Below are 22410 nucleotides of genomic sequence, written 5' to 3' on the forward strand. Positions count from 1 at the left end.
AGACAGTATCTTTGAGACTAGTCTTTTGTCCAAATATGGTAGAAATATCCAAAAATGAAACGTCGATAGGTTTAATGTTAACGTCTGCACACTGTTACTGGTTGCTTTAAAAGTCCTCTTTTACCAAATTTAGTATTGCAAACGAACCAGCAACACAGCTTATATTAAAAAGTCTATCAATGGACTCTCGCGGGTTGAGCGTTAAACAACGAAGGAGTAGTTTTATCGTTGCCGGACTCGCGAACGAGTCCATTCATAAAACCGAAATCGCGGTCTTCCTCCGCGTAGGGTTTACAGCTATTTCTTTTTTTGCGTTTGTCGAGCGCATAGCTGGTGGCGCGATGGCGATTTGCCTTTCCCCCTTGTCCTCCTTGTTCTCCGGGTTCTATCCTGAGCTTAAAGTCCAAATGGAAGTGCTTACTCGTAGATACCTGTGATTCATTGAAGCGGACGGAACTTAAAGCCGGGCTTAAAAAGACTCCCGCGGCTGCCACCGCGGCTGACAGTGGCCCCGAAAACGTTTAATACCGGCGCGGTGGCGGGTCCGTATGCCTTCGGTGCGCGCTATGATTTATCGTTTCCCAAGACGCACAAGAATATAACAGTAGTGATTTATCGTTCCATTATTCGGTCTCTCAGTTGCCCTTGCGCTCACGACAAAGTGCCGAGCGCTTCAGCCTCGCGCTAAACTCGTAAAGCCCTGAAGAGGCCCTATACTCTGCCAGACATCCACCCCCCTCGTCGAGATAAATATCGATTTCCTAAATACAATCTTTAGAGAAACAAGGACATCTTGGCCAGTGATGGGCAAAACCCTAGGTTTCGAATAAATCTGAAGTTTGCCGATATGTTTGTCTCGTTTCCTCTTTTGAACATTTTCCAGAGAAAGAAAGAGATAAACACATCGGCAAACTTCAGATTTATTCGAAGCCTAGGGTTTTGCCTGTCTCTGATCTTCGCGATGGCGTAGAACTGAGACTGATTAGACCAATCGTTAGCAGCGAATGTAATCAATTATTTTCCATCGCATAGAATTCGGTACATTGTTCGAAGTGGGAAGCATCGGTGGTTGAATTCTTGCCAAACCATGGCCCATACGGAACGAAATCGTAAAGTAAATAGGTTCGCAACTCGCGACTCCGCCCGATAAATACGAACCGACCGCTTTAACTTCCGCGTTGCATGCAATTACGTTCCTGCAGGACCAATCTTATTTCTTCCTTTTAACCTCGAGCTTGCACCTCCTCTTCCTCCTTGACCCGGCCGTCTGCTTCGGTACAATTATGGGCGGAGATGGGCCGAGTTCAGGCAGAGGAATGTAATTTCGCGGCGCCTTAAATTCAATCTCGAGCGTGTTCTTTAGGTCTTGGTTGGGCAAAATTTGCCTCACGGCCTTCAGCGAGAGGGTCTCCTCGTCGGGCTCCTTCGGCGGGGCTTGCTGGTCCGGTATCACGTGAACTTTTGTGCAGCCTGGCTTGCATTTCACGCCTGTAACACGAAACTCGGTGTACTCGTTCCACCTTCGTATACTTTAGGTCGTAAAAGGAGGACCGGAAATTTTTGAAAGACTTGGTTCGAGGGGGTGAGAAGATACTCAAGTAGGGGGTGTTGTCTCTTGGTTTGGAAGGTGGCGAAGAGGACGTTTCATTAGAATTTTCATTTATTAACCCTTTGCACTCAAGAGGTGACTCTCAGTCACCATTAGGTTTCACGGAGCAAATCTACAATACCCAAAGTTTTTAGGTTCAATTTTTTCGGAGCTCGACTTATTCCAATATCTCGATAGTTTAAAACTCGTAGCAATAGAATATTAAGAAACATCTCGGGTTTCTGGTAGATACCAGAAAAAAAGCCTCGAATGCAAAGGGTTAATACTGAACCCACCAACGTTTATACCTACTTCTATCAGAATCGATTAAACGACTGATCTTAAAGACGCTTTTCCCAATCGGATGTAAAAATATTCACGTGGTATTAAATTGAATAATACGTGAAACGGCTGAACTCTAGTTTGGGTCACCAAAAATTATTCACTCGTTTTTATACGATTTAGTAACTTTTGATGCCCAGAATTTATGAATCTAAGTTTTAATGTTAGGAATCCAACGGTTTCAAAGTTATGCGTATGTAAAGTTGAGCACTTTTTTTAAAATAGTAAAACACGTTACGAAAGTACTGTCTGAGTAGGTTTGGAGTCTAATAGTCAACATGGCGTCGCCTTAACCTGCGAAATACGCCAAAAGTGTTCAACTTTAGATATAGTATCAATAACTTTTAAACCGTTGGACTCCTAACATTAAAACTTAGATTTATGAATTCCCGGCATCAGAAACTACTAAAGTGAATAAATTTGGGTGCCCCAAAATAAAGTTCAACCGACGATACAATTGTATATAATTTATGCATCGTATATAAGAACTGCACAGAAAAGTTTGGCTGATCGTGGTAGGTTTAGTGTCGAAAATGTAAACATTGTATACATTTTGAGATATAGTTAGGGAATTTCTTCAATGATTTCCATCTTCTTTATCTAATATCGTCGTACCTTCCGCGTCAGCGCAATTGAAGTCGAAGCTCAGCTTCTGTTCCAATTGGCGGGGGTCGTCCGACTGGAACTGTCTCGTACTCTTCGGTATTTTCACCGACAAAATAGTGTTCCCCACCTCGTGTGTCACCTCATCGTGCGGTGGCTCCGCGTTAGGATTTGGACAGGTCGGATGAATACAACGCGGACAGACGCATCCGTTGTTAATCATGTCACATCGAATTTCTCTTTCTCCCCTTCGCGTGGTTCTAATCAACGGATTCCATTATAGAACGTTGACGTTCTAGTATTTCGACGATCGAACGGTCGCCATCTTACGAAAGGTGTCCGAAGGGAGCAGCAATCGAAAAATAAATCGTGAGGTTCGCTCGATTGAAGAATGTGCAATCGGAGAGGTTGTAGGGCCAGGGGAAATTACAGAGGGCGTAGTTGAATGTTCATTCGGGCACCAATCTTCGTTTCCGATTCCATAAAATAATTTTTGGAAATAAAATATAACCGACTTCGAAAAAATATTAAAACTGCACTAAAAAGTATGAAATAATTTCTAGTTAATTGATGTGAATACTCACCAGTTCTAGATATAATTGCTTAAAAGTATGAAATAATTTCTATCTCCTTTATATTAAATTATGTTAAATAACATTTTCGTAGTCGGTTAAAAAGTGTTTCCTATCGATTAGAAACGGTGATAGCGAGGAGTTCGAGAGTTTTGAGGCATCGAACCTTTCAGATCCGAGGAAAACTGAACAGAGTTGTCTTTTCGCAGTGACTACGACCATTGCGATAACTAGCTCTCATGACGGCGCTTAATTTAAGTAAATTCCTCGTAGAGCACTCTTCGTGGCTTTAAATGCTACAGTCTGTTAGATCCGAGGACCACTGAACGGTGTTATCCTTTTTTCAGCGTTCCTTTGCACGATTCATCGAGGACGAGCGCTCAAGGTCCCGTTTAACCTTCTTTTCCTTTGGTTATTTTCGCTCGATTTCTGAAAAAATCAGCTCGCGAATCAGGAATTAATCGTGAAATAACGGCCAGCTGCAAATGACTTGTGCGCGATTTCGGCGAACTGCGAAGCTCGAATAATATTTGCGGTGGGTCTCGAAATGAGATTCGGCAGGAAAACGTTGCGTTGCCCGCGCTAATTAAGCCGTGACGTTTTATCGATTCTGCCGTGCTGGGAATGCCGCGGTGTTAGGCGGTTTACACGGAACGCGAAATTTTGAACCGTGAAATATCGCGTGACGTTACGTTTCGCGAAAGCGCATCTTTTCCCCCTGTGTTCCCGGCCGTCTGCGCTCCGACGGCACGTATAAAGGATTAATTAAATTAACTCGACTGACAGATCTCGGTAATGAAAAAATGGAGCGCGTTTAATGGAAATTTACGCCGTCTGCAGCCACTTATGCGCGGGAAAACGGGTGTTTGCGCGGCGAAACGAATTTTTTAATGGCGCTATCCTTTCAGCGGCCCGAAAAAGCAAAATCTATTAATGAAATCCACTCGGTTACACTTTCTGCTGTTTGATCAAAGTTCGGGGCACCGGGTACTATCGAATTATCGGTTTTTAAATGAAATTCTTCGCGAAGGGGCTCCGCCACTTTCCTTGGAAACTTTTCAGGCTAACGCAATTTCTCGTGTAATTGGGGGATTAATTCGATGAATTAAACGGTCTGCTTGGGAGTTCGTTTAAGTCGTTACGCTGCCCTCGCGTATAATCGCCTCGTCTCGATTATCTATATTTTTTTTTAAGCGACGCACTCGTCGCAACCACGCGGAGGGGGAAAATCGCAGATAATTGCTCGGTCGAGGCTCTTCTCTGTCTTCGCAGCCTCCACGGATCGCTAATCTAGCTTGGATAAAATTGGAGACGATAGACCTTACGGCACGGAGACTTTATTCCCATCAGATATAAACGATAATGGTTTTTCAAATAATTTAAGCCGTTTCGGTGGCTGAGAATACGCTGTAATACGAGGCTTAATAAATACGAAATAGCTGAAAATAATACGGTTGAATATTTCGGCAAATAAAACATTCGGGGTTTATGTCATTCACGGAGACAATATATTTAAGAAACAGAAAATGATTTAGGTACAAGTGCGTCGCGATGCGGTCACTCGAGCCCGCGGTTTTACGGCAGTGTTGTAATCGTAACTACGATTACGACTGTAATTAAATATTTTCGATGTTTTCGAATTGTGTTTTTGATTAAAGTCAAATGTTTCAGAGTTGCGATTACGATTACGATTACAATCGTAAACACAAATTTGATTAATTTGACAACTCGAGGGTGACTTCTAGGGTGACTGACTAAATTCGTTCTCCGTCCAACAATAACGACCGAAACGGTTCGACAGAATTATCGATCGGACGTTCTCGAACAAAAGCAAAGGGAAACCTTGAAATTACACCGGTTTGTTCTCGCAAAACTTCAACCAACATAAACGAATAACCAGGCTCGACAACGACTGAAATTCCGAGTTCTCTTTCTTCGAACGAGAAAAGACAAACTTGCATTCCCTGTTCGCAACCCCGCAAAACATGCATTTCTGGTCCCGCGAATTCCCCCCTCCACCCCCTTCCGGTTGAAATCCGTCGAGTAACCAGAGATTCCGCTCGAGGAAATTACACGCGATTCACCTCGAACGCGTTTCTCGATTCCGGGTAATGTCGGGTTTCACTTTACTCTTGTTGAGATACGCTCGACCCCCTTCCCCCCCCCCCTGCGCCCCTCTCCCGGAGTAAGCATGTAATCTATGGAAAGAAATTCAGCTGGCAGCCGAGAGCACGGAGGGACCGAGAAAACAACGCGGTCCGTTTAATGTTTTTCATTCGTTACCGCTGAAAGGAGAAGACGCGGGTTGCAGATAAGGGCGAAGAAAGCGAGAAAAAGGGGATGTAGATGAGAAAGGAGCACTCTGGGTCGAACGGGACGGGTTGGGGGGTAAACGAGACAAGGGTCGACGGGACGGGATCCCTGTTTTCTCTCGAAAATTTCTTCTGGACACGAGACCGAGCTGCTGCGCGAAAGCTCTCTTCGGACGTCGGCGGTTTCATTGTTTCGTGTACGCGGTCCTCTTCCTCGGCGAATCGCCACGAAAAGCTCCGCCGTCATCCTGTTGAGTGCACGGATTCATATTTGCACGGGGGAATATACAAAGATTGCTTCCGTTCAACGCGTTCCTCTTTTTTTTGCGAAAGTTTACTCGCTACCTCCTATCCTCGAAAACGAAAACATTTAGGAAATGGTATTTTGGCCCTTCGCTATCATAATGTGGAACGCCGTTTGTAACTCGGGAGGTCTTGATGGAACATAAATAGGGAAGAAGAACAATTCAAGTATTTACCATCCATTACGAACGTACTTTCAAGAGCCACAAAGATGATTTCAACCTTTTGACAAAAATCTACGAGAACGAGACTTTCGTAAAGTGGAATTTGAACACTAATCGAAACTTCCATTCACCGTGTTCCGGAATATCGCTAACAAGAGACCCGCGGTGTTTCGTATTCCAGTTCCCTCGCCTCGTTCGAATTTTTCCAAACTTATCTCGCCGACACTGTCCCCCAGAATTCATCGTTTCCATATTTTAGGTCAAAGTTTCAAACTGCTCCGCCCCCACCGACGACGATACGAAAAAGAAGGCATTCATAAATTCCATCAATCTCGTCGGCTCGTCGGCCTCGCGATATTTGACGCGCTCTGTCATGGAGATACGCTTCATACAACGCGAAAAGTATGCTAATGTTATGCGGGGCTTTCATGCCGTCGGCTAGTCGTGTTTTACTTTCATGAAGTTCCTCGGTCTGTTAGTAGTCTCGACGAAAAGAAAAGCGGAACATTTTTACGCTGTTCCGCGATAGTTCGATTAAAACTTTCGGTTATTTTCTACGTAACGATTAGGCGCAATTTTTTGTCGGGCGAAACACGGGGGGCGGGAAAGGGGTCTCATTGAACTCGCACGAATGGAATATTAATTCCAGAGTTTGTTGTGCTCGTTAACGATTTCAAAGGGCGCGCAATTTCTACGTCAATCTCGAAGTTTGCGTGTTTCAGTTATGATGGCGTTCATTCATTTTGGGCACTTGAGTTCGTGAAAACATAAGCGAGCTTTATTTAACCAGACCGCGGGTTCCCTGGAGAATAATGTCATTGTACGTTGACGCTGCATATCCATTGTAATGGCTAACGAGCTGACCGTAATATCGTCGCGCTAGTTGTCGAGGACAAAACACTTTTAATGCGATATTCAAAAGAGGGCAAAGTTGCTGCTATAATTTTCCCGAAATACTTTAATTCGTTATTAAACGCGACTCGCGAGCGAGCTCCGCGAGGACGCGTCGTGAATTAATTAAGAAATCGATGAGAATTAACGACGCGTCGGAAACGGTCGATCTATCAAGCGTGATGAAAAGAGCAGAAATAGGAAAGTTTCTTTTCTAGTTTCTTTTACTTGCTCCTTGGGAATCGTCTGCGGTGTTATCTTATTCTATTTCATTAACCGATGACCTGATATCCGCTCCTGATCAAACGTGTATGGGATTTGACAGGTAATACACCCGTTGCATACAATGAATTGGCTTGATTTGCGAAATCATCGAGAACGACATATCATGGGATTAGTTGGTAATCAGAGTATCGATGTTGAATGACGTGGAGTAACATATCACCCAGCCGTCCATAATTCGGGATCTACCTAATTGTACCTGTCGCTTGCGCTGTTATTGCTCGTGACTTTTCAAATGTGAAGTAAAAGCAAGGAAAATCTTTTAAGATCCACCCACCGGCGGCCCCCTCCGGCCAACGAAGCAAAAACTATGCAAAAAAAGGAAAATCTTCGGAATATGAAAGACTCGTGGTAAATCGGAACGTTTAGCCCGAAAACGAAGAAAGAAGGTCTCGCGTCATCGATCGCGGCATGATCATCGTCGCGGATTAATGTAAATGCAATCGAGATTATCGGTCCGCGTCCCCGTCAATAAAATCGCAATTCCAGCGTGTCGTTACGCCGACGTGTAACGGCAGTTAGCGTTCGAGCAATTTACCCTTGCCAAACTTTAATTCCATTGGGCTGTAATCGGCCGGATAAATAAATTACCTGGGAGCAAATAATAACGAGCGAAGCCGACGGTATGCGCGGGGAAATCCCGTATGCGAGTCGATTATACGTCTCGGTATGGTTTGTACTGCCAACAATTATTTACGATCGATAATAACGCGACGTAACCGTCCTGTAAACCCGACACTCGTTATAATCGTATTACCAATTCTATCCCTTTAATTGCGCCGATCTTTGTTTCGCTGATTACGCGAATGTTTATTAATGAGAAGCGGAGTCGAGGGGGCTAACGAAGGTGCGCGGAATGGCGAGCGCCGTTCACGCAAAGGAAAATTACGTTTTATTAATGGTCAACGATCCGCGCTACCACGTTGATAAAGCGACGCAAATGGAGGGTAAAATACGACCGCGTCGAGTTATTAGTGTTATTAGCAGGAGGGTATTCTTTAGTAGAAGTATGTAGCGCGAGGAGATGTTGGTCGGATTATTAGTGGATTATTAGAGGAGAAAGGTTTTTGTAGGAAGCAGTGCCTATGCCAGAGTAATTTTATAGACTCCTGACTCATTGATCTAATAGTGCCAGCCACGGCTCCTTTGTATTGAATCATTCGTCGATCCTTTGTCGCGAGTAATAAACTAATGGCTGCGAACGTGTATTGTAGAATCTTTAGATTTAGATTAGCAGGGACAATACCAAGAAAGAATATTAGCAAGTTACGAGACAAAACTTGCATTTGGGATGGGGCACAAAAATCGAAATGCCTCTTATACGATAGCGCATAATTAGCGCATAAATCCTGCATGTTTCTCTGTCGATATTGCTTATCATTAATATGTGACGGGGCTTACTGGCAGCCTCAGCCTCCTCATTTAAATAAATTTTTTTGCATTAAATGGAGCGAGCGTAAAATTTTTTTCTCACGGATTTGAAGAGCGTGTAAATAGTGCATTATTATGCACTTTGTTCCTTAAATTTTATTTAAGTTGTTGGGCTAGCTAGGCAGCCGTGTGGCTGGTACTAGAACAAGGAGTCAGGAATCTACGAAATTCATTATTTTGAACACCTACTAGAAACGTATGATTCATCGATCGGAACGTGTTGTGTTTTCCATGAATGAAAGCTCAGGCTCCCTGGCGGAGGCTCGTTTATGGATCGAAGACCGTTGCCGTTGGCGGCTCACCGCGAGCAGCGCGACGTTTGAAATACGTTCGTCGATCAGTCGAATCGATTTAATTAAGGACCCCCGCGCATTATCGCGGCGTAGCGTCGATTCCATAGCGCGGGGCGTCATTTGCAGGAATTTCAGGACATCGATCAGACGCGCTGTTTTGTATGGCGTTGCTCCGGGACGCATTTGATTTCGAACCGTACGCCTCGGATAGACGTTTCCGTTCTAAACGCGCTTAACGCTACACGGGCGTATTGTAAGGGAGATGCATGAGGACTTTCTTGGGGTCCGTGGTGCTTTCTACACGGTGGGATATTCGAACGTTTCCCTTGGCTGCATTGAAACAGCAATTACATTTCGCGCACTTCGAGGAGGGACGAGAATAATTTCAGACACCTCGACGTCTAAGAGGCATGCCTCAAACGCGAGGCGTGCCTCTCAGGCAGAGTTCACTGTGTATAACAATGTTTTAAGAGAAACTACCTTCCATCATTTTTGGGGGAAGGGAGAGGAGAGGAGGGGGTTCAGTCATCAATTTTGTTTACAAACGACACTCCAAAGAGCCTTCAACACGTTAATCGCCGCGTCACCTATACAAAGTGCTTTACAACGAAGAACCTAAATAATTTATTCCGAAAGTTACCTGTCAAAGAGAATTAATTCGAGTGAAATACTTTTTTGTTGCGGATTCAGGGAAAATTACAGTACCTGTCGAAGAAAATTAATTCGTGCGAAATACTCCGATGAAGTCAGACAAATAAATAGCACGATAAATGTTTGATTACGTAGCTTCCAATGGTCCACAAACAAAATTTAATCAAACTAGAAATTTGCAAGTGTATATAAGTCTGCAATGTGTTAAACGTGCTTGTTTCCATTAGATTTGTCTCGACACCGTTGATAATCAGAGATGGAGGTAGAAAGGACCACCCTGTACATCCAAAGCGATCCGTGCTAGCCGTGGTTGGTCATTTTAATTTCCGGTTGGTCGGCGTCTCGGAATAGCCGACTCGTCAGAGCATTATCGGCGACAGCGGCTTCGCGTTTCCACCTGACGAAAGTTTTCATGAATTCGCGAGCTCACAAATGAACCTGTTCGCCTTTTAATCAATACCTGGGTGAGGAGGGTGGGGTGGACGGGTACTCGAGATCTCGAGGAATCGAAACTCGGAGGACCCGCCGACAGCATTTAACGCAATATCGATATTGGGTTACTGGGCGGACTGCCGTTTAATTGGAAGTTTCCACGAAGAACTTAAGAAATTACTTGAACGTAATTGTTCGTTATGGTTCGTTCATTAGGGCGGGATTAAGAATCGCGGTACATACGGCTGCATTTACATCGAGCGTTGAACATTTTTCTTTATGGAACACTTAGGTCCGTCCGAGGAGAGTTAGTCAAAGAAGTTAATTATTTTAAATCGCCTTATGGGGTAACACCACTCTAGAGGCTAAAAAAGAGGCCTAACTTTGATCATTGATTTTGAGAGTATCGCAAAAGGAATAGAACTTTCTTTTTTGCAGCGTTTATTTAACATATATTGAAGTATAAACAAAAATTGTTGTATCATACTTTTAGTACAAAATGTCGACAACCAAGCGTGTCTTCGAAATTGACTGTTTTTAAAACGCCTTTACGGGAGGACGGTTTTCTCGTTGTATATAAAATTTGGAACAAACAACTAACAAATTTTATAATCTGTATATTATTGGCTATAGAAGTATGTAGGGTTCTTTGTTTAAATCGAATATTGTAGAAGTAGCGCACTAACCCATTTTTCGGCCAAAAAATAAATAGTAAATTGTGACGAGAGTGGCGTTACCCCTTAATTGAAAATTGAAACGTTGAGTTAAAAAGAATTTGCGTTGAAAAAATCTATATGGGACTGCCATTATGTAGAGCAGCATAGTTTCAAGACGAGCGTTAACGTCGCGCCTAGTCTTGACGTCGATTCGTCAGGGCGGGATCCGTCTAGACAACAGCCGAAAACGCTTTCACCGTCGCCACCCTTAACGATCTTGAATTCCTCGTATATCACCCCGTCTACAATCATCCATCCCATTCAAGGGCACCAATTTCGGCGCGAATAGGGTAGAAACCACCGAACAATCGACGGCGGAGCTAATTTCACCTATCCGCGCGGCATAGGACGCGAAACAGAGTATAATCTATGAAATCTCCCATCTCGGGTTCCTTCTCCGAGAATTAGGGTGTATAGCACGAGTCATCGATGCAAGAATACGTCGCAGCTAAATTTTCTTCTCGTTCTTTACTTGTCCCATTAAACGGCCGAGTAACGAATGACGCGCAATCGTTCCACGAGTTTGTCTTTCTCGTTTCGTCTGTAACGATTCTCGCCCGATTCTGACGTCTATTTTTCTCCAGCTGCACTTCCATCGAATACGTTTTCGATATTTTCTCTCGAGAATTTATTTCCTCGCGGGTTGGGTATTTGGGTTTCTTCTAGGATGAGAAGTAAGGCGATTTCTTGCAACATTTCGCCATGCTGGAATTAAGCTCCTGGAAGAAGCACAAGCAGGAAAATATTGTAAACCTAAAAGGACATTCTGGACGATGTAGGAAAGATCTTTGAGATTGGAAAATGACGGTCCAATTTTAACCCTTTGCACACAAGAGGTGACTCTCAGTCACCATTAGGTTTCACGCAGCAAATCTACGATACCTAAAGGTTTCTTTAGGTTTAATTTCTTTGGAGCTCGAAGTGTCGATAAAATGATTGTCGGTGAGGTAAAGGTGACCTTATTCTCAAATCTAGATAGCTTAGAATTCATGGCAATAAAATGCTAAGAAACGTCTCGAGTTGCTGGCAGACACAAGAAAAAAAGGCCTCGAGTGCAAAGGGTTAAACTCTTCCTGCTCTTTTGTTCTTGGCATTTGCTCAAGGTGTCACGGAACTAAATTTTGTTAAATGACGTGAAATATCAACGCGACTTTGGAAATGATAGCTTAGAGCATAAATGAGTGCGATTTCATCATCTATCGATCGGTTTTCCTAGACAATACTTTCGAGTCGCGGGACTGTGGTCCCGTTGTTGCGAATACTTGTCAGCGATGGAGTTAGGTTCGAAACATCCGGCCAGGTTGTCGGCGCGGTATAGACTCCGAGGGTGTCGGCGGGATAGGAAGCAGAGGAAAGCAGGAAGGTCGGCATGCAGGTCAGCGCGTGACAAATGAGGCTGTTTGTCTGAGGCCTCGGCTCGTACACACGGATAACGAGCTCCCTCGGAGGTCTCCGTAGGTCCTCTTTGCCTCTCGACATCCGACTCACGGCTCTCGAGCCACGTCTCTCGACCGGCCGAGAAAATTGCATACTTTGAACACACCTAGCTACCTCTAATTCTCGAGAGTGCGTCGTTGCATATAATTGACGCGGTAATTAGCGATGAAACGGACGGTTCCGCAATTAGGGGACCGCGACAACAGCTAGACCGAGGGCGTCGCGAAACGACTTGTCGGATAGGCCCGGTCCACGAACGCAAAAATGCGATTTCTAGAGCTGGGGGACTATTTGTTGCATTAATAGGGCTATTCAGATGCCAGTTTGATGCATTTACGTAAGCAAAAGTGCATTAACCCTTTAACCTATAACAACATGTGTGACTCGTGGTACAGAATTTGAGTCGAAGACGAAAAACAAGAGTCAGGCACGTCGTATGAAAGGGCGCAAGGAATTTTATATGTAAGTAGCTGTGTTCCGCGGTTTCATCCGCGTGGAATACCAACGATGCAATCCCTTTTTATTCCCTTAGGGGTTGAATTTCGAAATATCCTTTCTTATTCCGTGGATACATCATAAAGGAAACCTCTGTGCAAAATTCCAGCTTTCTAGTTTCAAGGGTTTAGCGTGGACGTTGATTGTAATCAGTCAGGGCTTCATTCTTATATATAGCTGATTTTGCGAGGAAAAAATGAATCATTCTTCATTTTAGATTCGTTTTCAAGCAAAAAATTATTCCCTAATTACAGTAAATTATAACACGCACGATCAAAGGGTTTGCATTAAAATGACCAAAAGCATGGAAAAGGTTACTCAACATTTTTATAGAATCTCAGCTATCATTCTACCACAAATTTCCTAAACAGTGCTAGTTTAAGTACTGCGCAAACTCTTTGAAAATTCCTGCAACAATCAAGGCAACCAACGAGCAGCAACATATATCCTCGCTACTACCCTCAACAGTATTCCTCAGCAACCATCCTCTCCTTCCGTCGACACCGTGGAATAATCGAGGTTCTCCCGCGTTCGTCCTCTATAATCGATCCGTGGGAACGTTCTACCTTGCGGCTGTTATCGCGATAAAGGGTCTCTACCTCTGAACCTCGCATTTTTTAAACGTCCCGAGCCTCGCTTAGGTCGGCGAAGATTCCATGGGAGTGGTCGAAGCTAGATGCTACCGTGTTTTCGAAATCGCGAAGCGTGTGCGAAGGGATTCCCGTGCAACGGATGCGAACGTGTCTAGCATCGGGAAGGTTCGGTTAATTAGCAGCTGTTTCTCCGGTAGATCCGACCGTAATTACCTATTATGAGGTTGCCCCGGTCGATGTGGGGACTTTGGGCCGCCCGTCAACGTTACATCATGGCCCTTAATTAACTCGTCGATAAATAGAATCGACTGGGGGGTTAGCTAGCCGTGGGGTTATTCTTCCCACGCGGCAGAAGCGTGAAAAGTTGCGGTGTTCTCGCAGCCAGACGGTGCAAATGAGCTGTCAGATCGACGGCGCATCCCCGTTCGCGGCTATCGATTAATTCTTCCTTTAATCCCGTTGACGTTCACCTTTCCTCTCCTCGATGGGTGTCCCCGAGGTAATCTTAAATCGCATAAAATTTATCGCGCGGCGACGATGGTTCGACGGACCCATCGGTCGGCCTCTCAAATTATTTTCCTCCTGCTCGTTAAAAAATTATTTGCCGCTTGGCCAGTCTGCGTTGCGATTTAAGAATTTTTTTCTTTCGTTAATCGCCTCGAAACTACGTTTCAAGCTCCTGCTGTCGAAACTTTCCGGGTTGCGTCGGGGAGTAAACGAGTATTCGTGAACTTCGTAATCCGATCTACGCGCGGATATTTTTGGGGAATGTACACGGCGCAGAGGTTAGCCGATTAAACTCTGTTCGGCTGGTGAATTATATCGGATCGCGTAGAGAAGGTTGGGATTGCGTTCTGGTTAGCGCGGAATACCGGTGAGGTGTTGAGATTTTTGACGAGAAAGATAAAATGTCGACGCTAAGTGGATACGTCTTTCTCGAGTATATTCGACAGCGGTCGAAGGTACTCGAAGTTGCTTCGAATGGAACCGACGGAGTCTTTGACCCAGATGGAGAGAACGAGGCTAGAATTGAATCGTGATTATAATTACCCGATTAATGGTAACGCGCGCGTATTAGGGTTAACCGTGACCGTATTATGCGATCCGAACGGTCGGTTACGAACCCAGTTAATCGGATATCCGGGTGACTGATAAAACCGGTTAAATTACGAGCGCTAACGTTAATCGTTTCGATTGTGCGAGACCACCGACTTTCCCAGAAACGTTCGCGTCGTGTTTCGCCGGGGAAAGAGACGGCTAATGCTCGTCGATCGGTCGAATGATAGATACGGGTCACGAACCGGCAGTAATCGTCGGCAAATTGAATAGGCGCTCGCCGGCCAGCTCCGTGGCACGGGCGTACCTTAAATTCCGGCCTTTTTCGTTCGCCTTTTCAGTCGACAAATTTTAATATACGTCCACGTCGGACCTGAACCAGCCTCGACGATCGCGAGGAATCACCGAGGCGGTAGGAAAAGGAGGATCGAATGGAAGCTTGCGATAATCCGCGAATAAATTCAGCTGTCGCTAGGGCGTAATTTATCGCTCGGTCCACGCTTCGAAGACGCTTCGCCGCGATTTTCTCGGCAATCATGCCTGTTGGAGAACTTTTTGCGGCGAACTCTCGTCGCTGGACATCATCCCGCTTGATTTATGCCTGGTCCTATAGTTATCGGTTCGCTCTTTCCGACGCTGTTATTAGAAGAATTATTAATACTATGTCATTGCGACGTATCGATCCGTTACTCGATGTCAGGGACTTTCGCGATATGGAAGCGTATCTACGGGAAAGTCTAGTCATCGTTCTCGACTTGTTTTGTGATTGTTCAAAAAGTAGGAGCCCTCGATGTCTACAGATTTAATCAAGGCTTCCTTTAGAAATAAATTCTTAAGGGGTAACACCACTGTAAATTTTGTAAATTCTGATATTGCTGTATGCAATTTTAATGACGGTCTGAGTAGTATTCGTAAACTTTTTTCATTCACGATCCCATTTATGATTGTGATTTTTTCGCAATCCAAAAAATATCAAACATAAGAAAAAGTATAGTTTTAGAATCTATTTAGAAACATACAAAAATATAAAATTGAAAATTCCACGAAATGTTTTTAAATTGTATTTGTTACAGTTAGAAAAATTATATACCCTATTTTTCATCAAAACTGCATTTTTTGCAATAACATAAATAAAAGAGAATATTAAATATTTTACATTAAAATCTCGCGAACCGTAGTTTAAGAAGCCCTGCCATAAACAACCAGACACGACGCAGTACGTTAGCAGACTTGACTACTATTAGATCGACCTGACTCATCCTCCCCAGCTTAGTTCTATTCCGGTGGTCCTTGGAGCTTAGTTTTCGATGATCGTTTAACTGTTGGCGGATCGGGCGCGGTATTAATTGGAACATAAATTACCGCCGATGACATTAAATAGCACACCATTTGTCGCGATGGATGGAACGAGAGCAGGCGTGGCGGAACGTGGCGCGGTTACCACGAAGGTAGACGACGCGTATAGCGCGTTTGATGGAAATGCAGATAGGAATGACCGTGATATCAGCGAAATTAACACGGATATTTCGACGGCGATAGACCGCAAATGGGATCGTTCGGAAACGTCCGACCGATGCATTTTCTCACGATCACACGTACGATCGCTCACGTCACAAATTGAAAAAAATATATCGTCGACGTCTAGAGTACCTGCCGTTAATATTTTTGCAGTTTCGTCTCGCGTCATCCGAAACCGTGTTTCTACGCGTTGGCTTCACGAATTCCTACGCGCGAAATATGAAGCTATTGCGCAGCGAAATGGAAGCTGGATCTCTTTTCGGGTCGAAATTTGTAATAAAGTACATGGTGTTTCTCTAATTAATGCACGAACATTCCGCTGCTGCAGTAATCGTTGCAACTCTACTGTAAGAGAGACGAGGTTTGAAAAACCCTGGGTTAGACAAGTGGGAGGTCGAACGACTCGAACGTGTCAAATAACAACTTTCGAGCGAAGGAATTGTTGAACGTAGAAAAGGGTAGTCGCTTGGTTCGTAAAATGGGAACGAAAACGACCCAATGGAAAGTCGATCGAAACTGTCCAAAGGGAATTAGGAAGGCAAAGCAATAATCAATAATCGATAACGCGAAAGTATAATGGCAGGGATCGTAACAATGGCGCGACATCGTATCGATAACGGCGAAGGGAAAATTTTCCTTGTCCGAATCCTGCGCACGAGTTTCTCCTCCCTTTCTGGATCAAAAAGAAGCATATTCATAAAAAATCCTCGTTGTTTCGCTTAGACAAACCCGCGCACAGAGATTTCGCGTTGTCCGTTTCCTCGAAACTCGTTTCGCAAACCTCGACGAACTTAATTAATTTTTTTCGTTTCTCCCTTCGTTCGATTTTCATGGGAGTTCGGCTCAGAGGCGCGTAACAACGGAGAAGACGGATACTTCGCCGTCGATCTCATTAAGATTACAGGGACGTTTCGCGAAATTTCTCCATACTTTACCCATTCGGCCGACGAGGGAGCGTAAAAGACGCGAAACGCATTCCACAGTTACCACACGCGCGTAGGGTGTACTTTTTGTTCGTCCATCATCGTCCGGGATTTTGATTAGATTCTCGGTCGCGCGTTTCGCTCGCGTAGACGGTGGTATATGCAAATTGGATCGCGGTATCTCAGCGGGGGCTGCGTGCGAGTACGGTGAATATTGGAAGGAAAGGTTGTTCGTAGTCGGTCGGAACGACGGCGGACGAGAAAAGTTCCGCGGCAAGGAATTCTTCTTGGTGCTTTTAAAGAGATTCCCCCGCTCGATATCCCGGAAAGTCGCAGGCATACCAGGCCACGATGCAACAACAATTTTGTAACTGTCGCTCGGAGGGAAAGCTATGGCTGCGAAAAACCGCCGTCGCTTCGTCTCCTCTTCGCGAGAAACAAACTCTCCGAATATCTATCGTTGGACCATTACGAGCCGAAATTCTCACCTATATTCAAAGATTGATAGCGGTGTTTGCTGCGTTCCTCGAACGCAATTACCCAGACGCGATTCTACTATTTTAATTTTTCGATCGAGGCGCTTCCGTGTTTGAGATAGCTTGTAGCAAAACGTGGGTCGACCCTGCGGAGCGAGAATTTTCGACCCGGTCGTCTCCCCGAGGTCCCCCATAATTCAAAAATCGCCCCGCGTGCCGTGAAACGCGCGAGCCTCCGTGCGGAACTCGTAAATATAACCGTCGATAAGGAGCCGTCGCTTAAAATGGATGAACCCGAAGACAGTGCGTCCTAAAGGACGAGGGCGGGACATTATGGGACGCGTATTATGGCCGGCCGATCGAAACCAATAAATCACTCGGCGGTGGGTCCCCGATGACGTTCGCCATCGATCATTCGCAATTCGCAAGAAGGGATCGTTGACCCATCGCGTGGGCGGCTGTACCAGGGCCCCGTGCCAATCGATATCCGACCATTAAGTCGGGACACTTAATTAAGATCAACTAGGCTTTTGATGAGACATTAACGCCATACGACGCTTCGCTTTGACGCACCTGCGAGAGCATAACCGTCGTCGAACGTGTCTTGTCGATCAATCCGCTCGTTTTAAAGAGTTTCCGGTTCCCCGTGTGCGGTTCCCAGCGATTATCGATTAACGCGTCGCACCACTGTCGAATTAGCTAGACGACATTATTATTACTAGCTGCTTTTTAATCGCGAAGCGTGACAGACGAAAACTGACAAGACAAATTTAAATACACATAGTGGAAACTAGAGAGCTTAAGGGGAAACGTACGTGTCGGAACAACTAATTACCAGGGAAGAAAACAAACAAAAGCAGGAGGAAATAACGAATTTGCATGGAAATTTAAAGTTCGTCCGGGTTCACGAAGCAGCGTACGCGCGACGAGAGGGCTATTCGGGACTCGTGCGGAGTTATCTTCGCGCGGAAATCCGTGGAGGTTTTAATATTTCATGCGCGAGTTGCGTTTGCACGAGGCTCGGTTGCCAGTGGAAATATGTTTACACGCTGTTACGTGTAGGGCCGTCGGGAGAAAGGCATTACTTTTGAAAAAGTAAACCGTCAAGCCGACGTTCTCGAAATAATACGCACACGGCGCGGCAGTTTATCTTGATACGCGCGGCCGTTTGCTCGATACATAAAATAGTAGTATCCGCTTATGGACGCGGATGAAGACAGTTTTGAATGCGCCCGTTTCGGATGATAAATCTCGGCCAAACAGCGCGATATGCATGCGAGTCTTTCGGACGGGCGCGCTCCATATTGAATTCATCCTTCCTCTGTGAGAATAACTCCGCCATGCAACATTCAAAGTTTTCCCAGTCTCATCCCTCGCGGAGGTTGACCGAAGAATTCCTGGTTCGCGCGTTTCTCGAGAGCGGCAGATGTAGACGGAGAATGCTACTCTCGCGTATTTATTAAAAGTCACGACGAGGATGCTTTCCTTTTAAGGACCTCGAGAACGTTTGCGACTGTGTAATCGTACAAGTCTATCTAGAGGTGTAGCGAGGAAGGCTCCTCTATAATACAATTTCAGATCACTATTCTTATACAAATTGATTTTGTTGGGATTTCAAAACCACACCTCTTCTACACCTCTGAGTCTATCGCGTATCGCGTAGAATTAGAAAAGATATACAGTCAGTGTAATCAGCATTCGTACAGGAACCAATTCAAAATAAAACTTCATATATTTATTTTATTAATAAATTTTAGGGAAAGAAATAATTAACCAACATTCCTACATATTTTTAGAGTAGATTTTACGTAAATCAAAGTTTATTACTTTTAATGTTAACTTCTTATTTTTTTTCTAATTAGTTTCTACTTTGAATTGGTTGCTGTACGAATACTTCTTACACTGACTGTATACACTGTAAGCGTGACTTTACAATATGGATGTACCCACATGTACACGTGTACCTAGATATGGGTGAATTTTGTATTTTTCATTCCATCTGAATAGAAACCATAAAAGATTTCCTCAAAGTCACTGAATAGACCTTTATTTAATTTTCAACGAGGCCGCGATTAAGAAGATTACCGTAAATCGCGACGTTTACACGTATCTATCCCACTGTCCAACGGAGTTACATTCAATATTGACCACAGCGTCGTTCGAGTTTATTTTCGGTCGTTTCCACGGGTTGGTCGGCCGGGAAGGATTAAATTTTATTTCAGCGGGGTGCCAATTTTCCGTTCAAAATAACACATCTGTAAATTCGGGTCAGCGATTCCGGGCACCGGCCTCCGCGCGAATAAATTCGTCGGGCCTTTTTTTTCGAGCACGTGAAATTATTAACCCCTAACGAAGTAACGTTGAAACTAGACGCGCGTTCAAGGACGATTCTAGCGAATTTAATATTCCTACGGCATGGTAACGATCCCGGTGAAGGGCCAATAGACGCGGACGAATCACCGTTGAGCTCTCAAACTTAATTGTCCGGCGCTTTACATCGTGATACTTGACCCTGTCGTCGATGCGCGTTCCTTCGTTAGATGCTGCTATATAACTTCAGGATGGTTGGAGGATCTCTTTAAATACCAATCTGTGCATACTTAACCTAAAATGAACCCAAATACGGCGGAGTTAGACTCCCATGCTTCGTAGTCCATGTGGTGGTTCGCCATATATTTTTCTTCGAATAAAATAAAAAAAATGTTCACCATATGCCTCCAGTTATTCGGGGCCGAGTATCGGAGATTCGTGAAAATCGATTTTTCGAGCATTCGTTCCGTACGCGAGTTTCGACGCGATATGGCTAATGCGTCTGACCATTACTCATTACTTCTACTTGTGTTGGTATTTGTAAACGTCGACAACGGTCGGTGCTATCCGTTTCCCATCGATATTACTATTTTCCACCTAGCTCGCACCAGTTAAAACGGGTAATACCGTATCATCGTCAAACCTCACAGACACCGACGCAAGTAGAAATAATGAGCAACGGTCGGGCACGCTAACCGACTCGTATATAACTCACGTGCGCCGAATAAATTTTCCAAGTACACTACTTTCCGAGAAATGTTTACACGCTGATTCGTCGCCTGATAGATTCCGCTAACGATTCGAGACCAGAAAATATCGATACGGCTCGGTTATATTATTCTACAATTTTCCGATTAAAGGGGTTTGATATTAAAGCTGAAACGAGCCTTAATAACTTGTCATGCACGCTCAGCTACGCGATTCACAGAGGGATAAACATCCCTGTCGTTCCGATTGTGATATTTATCTACTATCCGAGATCTACCCACGGAATTCCACGCCCATTTTCAGTGGCAGACTCGTATCGAGGATTCGATGCTATTCAGAGGGGTTGACGATTCCGGATCTCGTTCTCTGCTCGTATCTCGCGGCACAATCTCGCGAAACAGGTTTCAGCGACGAATGTAGAGGGTCGTTAAAAATACGATCGTCGTAAGTTCGCAAAAAAAAAAAATAAAAAAAAAAATGTGGAAAAAGAAGAAAAAAAGAATACCAGCGTCCTTATCGCGAGTGTCCCGCAACTGTAACTCATCCACGGGACTGGAATATTATCTCAAGTATAAATTCGAGACGCGGTTCGGCAATTTTCATTGATTTATCGAGGCAACACGAAATGGTTTCCCTAGAAGGGGGGGTCGAAAAAAAGTAAACGCGATGGACGCCGTATCTTTGAAGTTTATTTATTCGCGTTGGTTCCAGGCTGGCCGCGGGCTCATTACAGCAACGCATTATCCAAATTGGAGGCATTTCATACGGCGCCGTTTTGTTGGCAACCCCTTTCGCCACCGAGCGGCCGAATTTATGGCGTTCTTGCATGAGATCATCCGCGAGCGTAATCCTTGTCCCCGCCCGTTAAGACAAATGTTTCACCCCGTGCGCGTCTCTTCATCCCCAGGGGCGGATCTGGAGGCCTCGGTTAACAGAGAAAAGGGATGGAGGTCTCGTATTTATAAATTAAAATTCGAACATTTCACTTTTGTAAGGGTCGAAAAAGTATTTAAAATGGTTAGTCAAAATATCATAACAGATATGTTTAGATCTGACGCTTTACCGTACTTTTTCCACTAGTCTATCAAAAATAAATTTCACCATACCCGAATCTATTCCAACCAAATAATTCCGCAAATATAAATCATGATCCTAGGATAAAAACGCGTTTCAATGTTTTCGAGCCATCGTACAGAATTCCGTAATAAAGAGCGTCGTTCATAAATTAACGGGCCATCAAGCGCGTACTCTAGAATATTTACAGGCTGTAATGCCGAATGAATAATAAACGCATTTCCTAACGATTTTATAACTCGAGGGAGTAGGTGATCGCCCCCGTTGCCTCTCGTTTGGATTCGCCCCTGTTTCTTGCTCTTTCGTTTCCACTCGCTCGAACGTACATCCCCCCTTCGCAGCATGCGCAAATCATTTATGCGTCGTTACGATCGCGTGGATCCGTAAGCAGGCAATCGAGCAGAAACGTCGACTTTAGCTGTAACCTTCGTTGCGCTTCGAATCCGCACGGCTCTCCGGGTCGCATTGCAACCCCGCGAACTGGAAATTTCGCCAGCAACAGTTTTTCGAACGCGACGCAGTCGGGGGCGGTTTGGCTCGCGCCAACGGGAAAATATTTGCCGACTCGCGTGGCCGAGATTAAAAGCTTGACGAATTGGCCGCGCTTTAGAATCGGATTAAGGAAGGATTTCCGGGCGTGAAACGCGGAAAATGAACGAAATTCTACGGGATTGTTTTCGAGGGATCAACCGAATGCATGATTACGGTTTTTTTTATGGCGTACTTACGCATTGTTTGGGGCGCAGACGTACCGTTCCTCGTTTATGGATACCATCGGATACGGATATTAGTTTATTGTTGGTACGATGACGGTTTCATTGTTTTTTGTTACGTATATAGTCTTTCGCGTACCGCAGTGTCGAGCTTTCGCTCGTAACTGCGTTGGATTTATTACGTTGCCTTTTTTTTTTTTATTCCCAACTTTAGTATATGCATATATTGGCCTAGTTTACACTGTAGAAACTTTTGATACGTATCAAGCTGACCCAACTTAAGCGTTAGATACGCTCTTGTTTATGTCGATTGTATTAAGTCACATTAGGTTTGACTTTTCAATACGAATAAGGCACACTGAACGCTGTGGCGTGTACAATAAATAATAGTATATTAATAAATGACCAAATTGATGTTAATATTGAGCATACATCATCATTCTAACGATGCAGCAAGCAAATAGAAGAATGTGAATGCGAAAAATGTACTAAAACAGAATTAAATTAATCATGCAGCAATGGAATCA

At 44.4% G+C, this 22410-nt stretch overlaps 2 protein-coding genes across 2 annotated transcripts in view; one reads left to right on the plus strand and one right to left on the minus strand.

Moving 5' to 3' along the window:
* Positions 1–22410, plus strand: part of LOC128887785 (band 7 protein AGAP004871-like) — a 207098-nt gene that overhangs the window by 320 nt on the left and 184368 nt on the right. The window lies entirely within an intron of this gene.
* LOC128887719 (uncharacterized) lies at positions 1211–2756 on the minus strand. The gene is made up of 2 exons (XM_054143920.1): positions 2546–2756; positions 1211–1488 (listed from the first exon to the last, which is right to left on the minus strand). The coding sequence occupies exons 1-2, from the start codon at positions 2754–2756 to the stop codon at positions 1211–1213; spliced, it is 489 nt and encodes a 162-aa protein (XP_053999895.1).

The sequence above is a fragment of the Hylaeus anthracinus genome, unplaced genomic scaffold (assembly GCF_026225885.1).
Source record: "Hylaeus anthracinus isolate JK02 unplaced genomic scaffold, UHH_iyHylAnth1.0_haploid 11989, whole genome shotgun sequence".
NCBI lineage: Eukaryota > Metazoa > Arthropoda > Insecta > Hymenoptera > Colletidae > Hylaeus > Hylaeus anthracinus.

What these genes read in the sequence shown, in the direction of transcription:
- LOC128887719 (XM_054143920.1), bottom strand. Translation starts at nt 2,756, where the DNA reads ATGATTAACAACGGATGCGTCTGTCCGCGTTGTATTCATCCGACCTGT. An exon ending in CAATTGCGCTGACGCGGAAG is followed by an intron (nt 1,489 to 2,545) that starts GTACGACGATAT and finishes TTCGTGTTACAG; the next exon opens with GCGTGAAATGCAAGCCAGGC.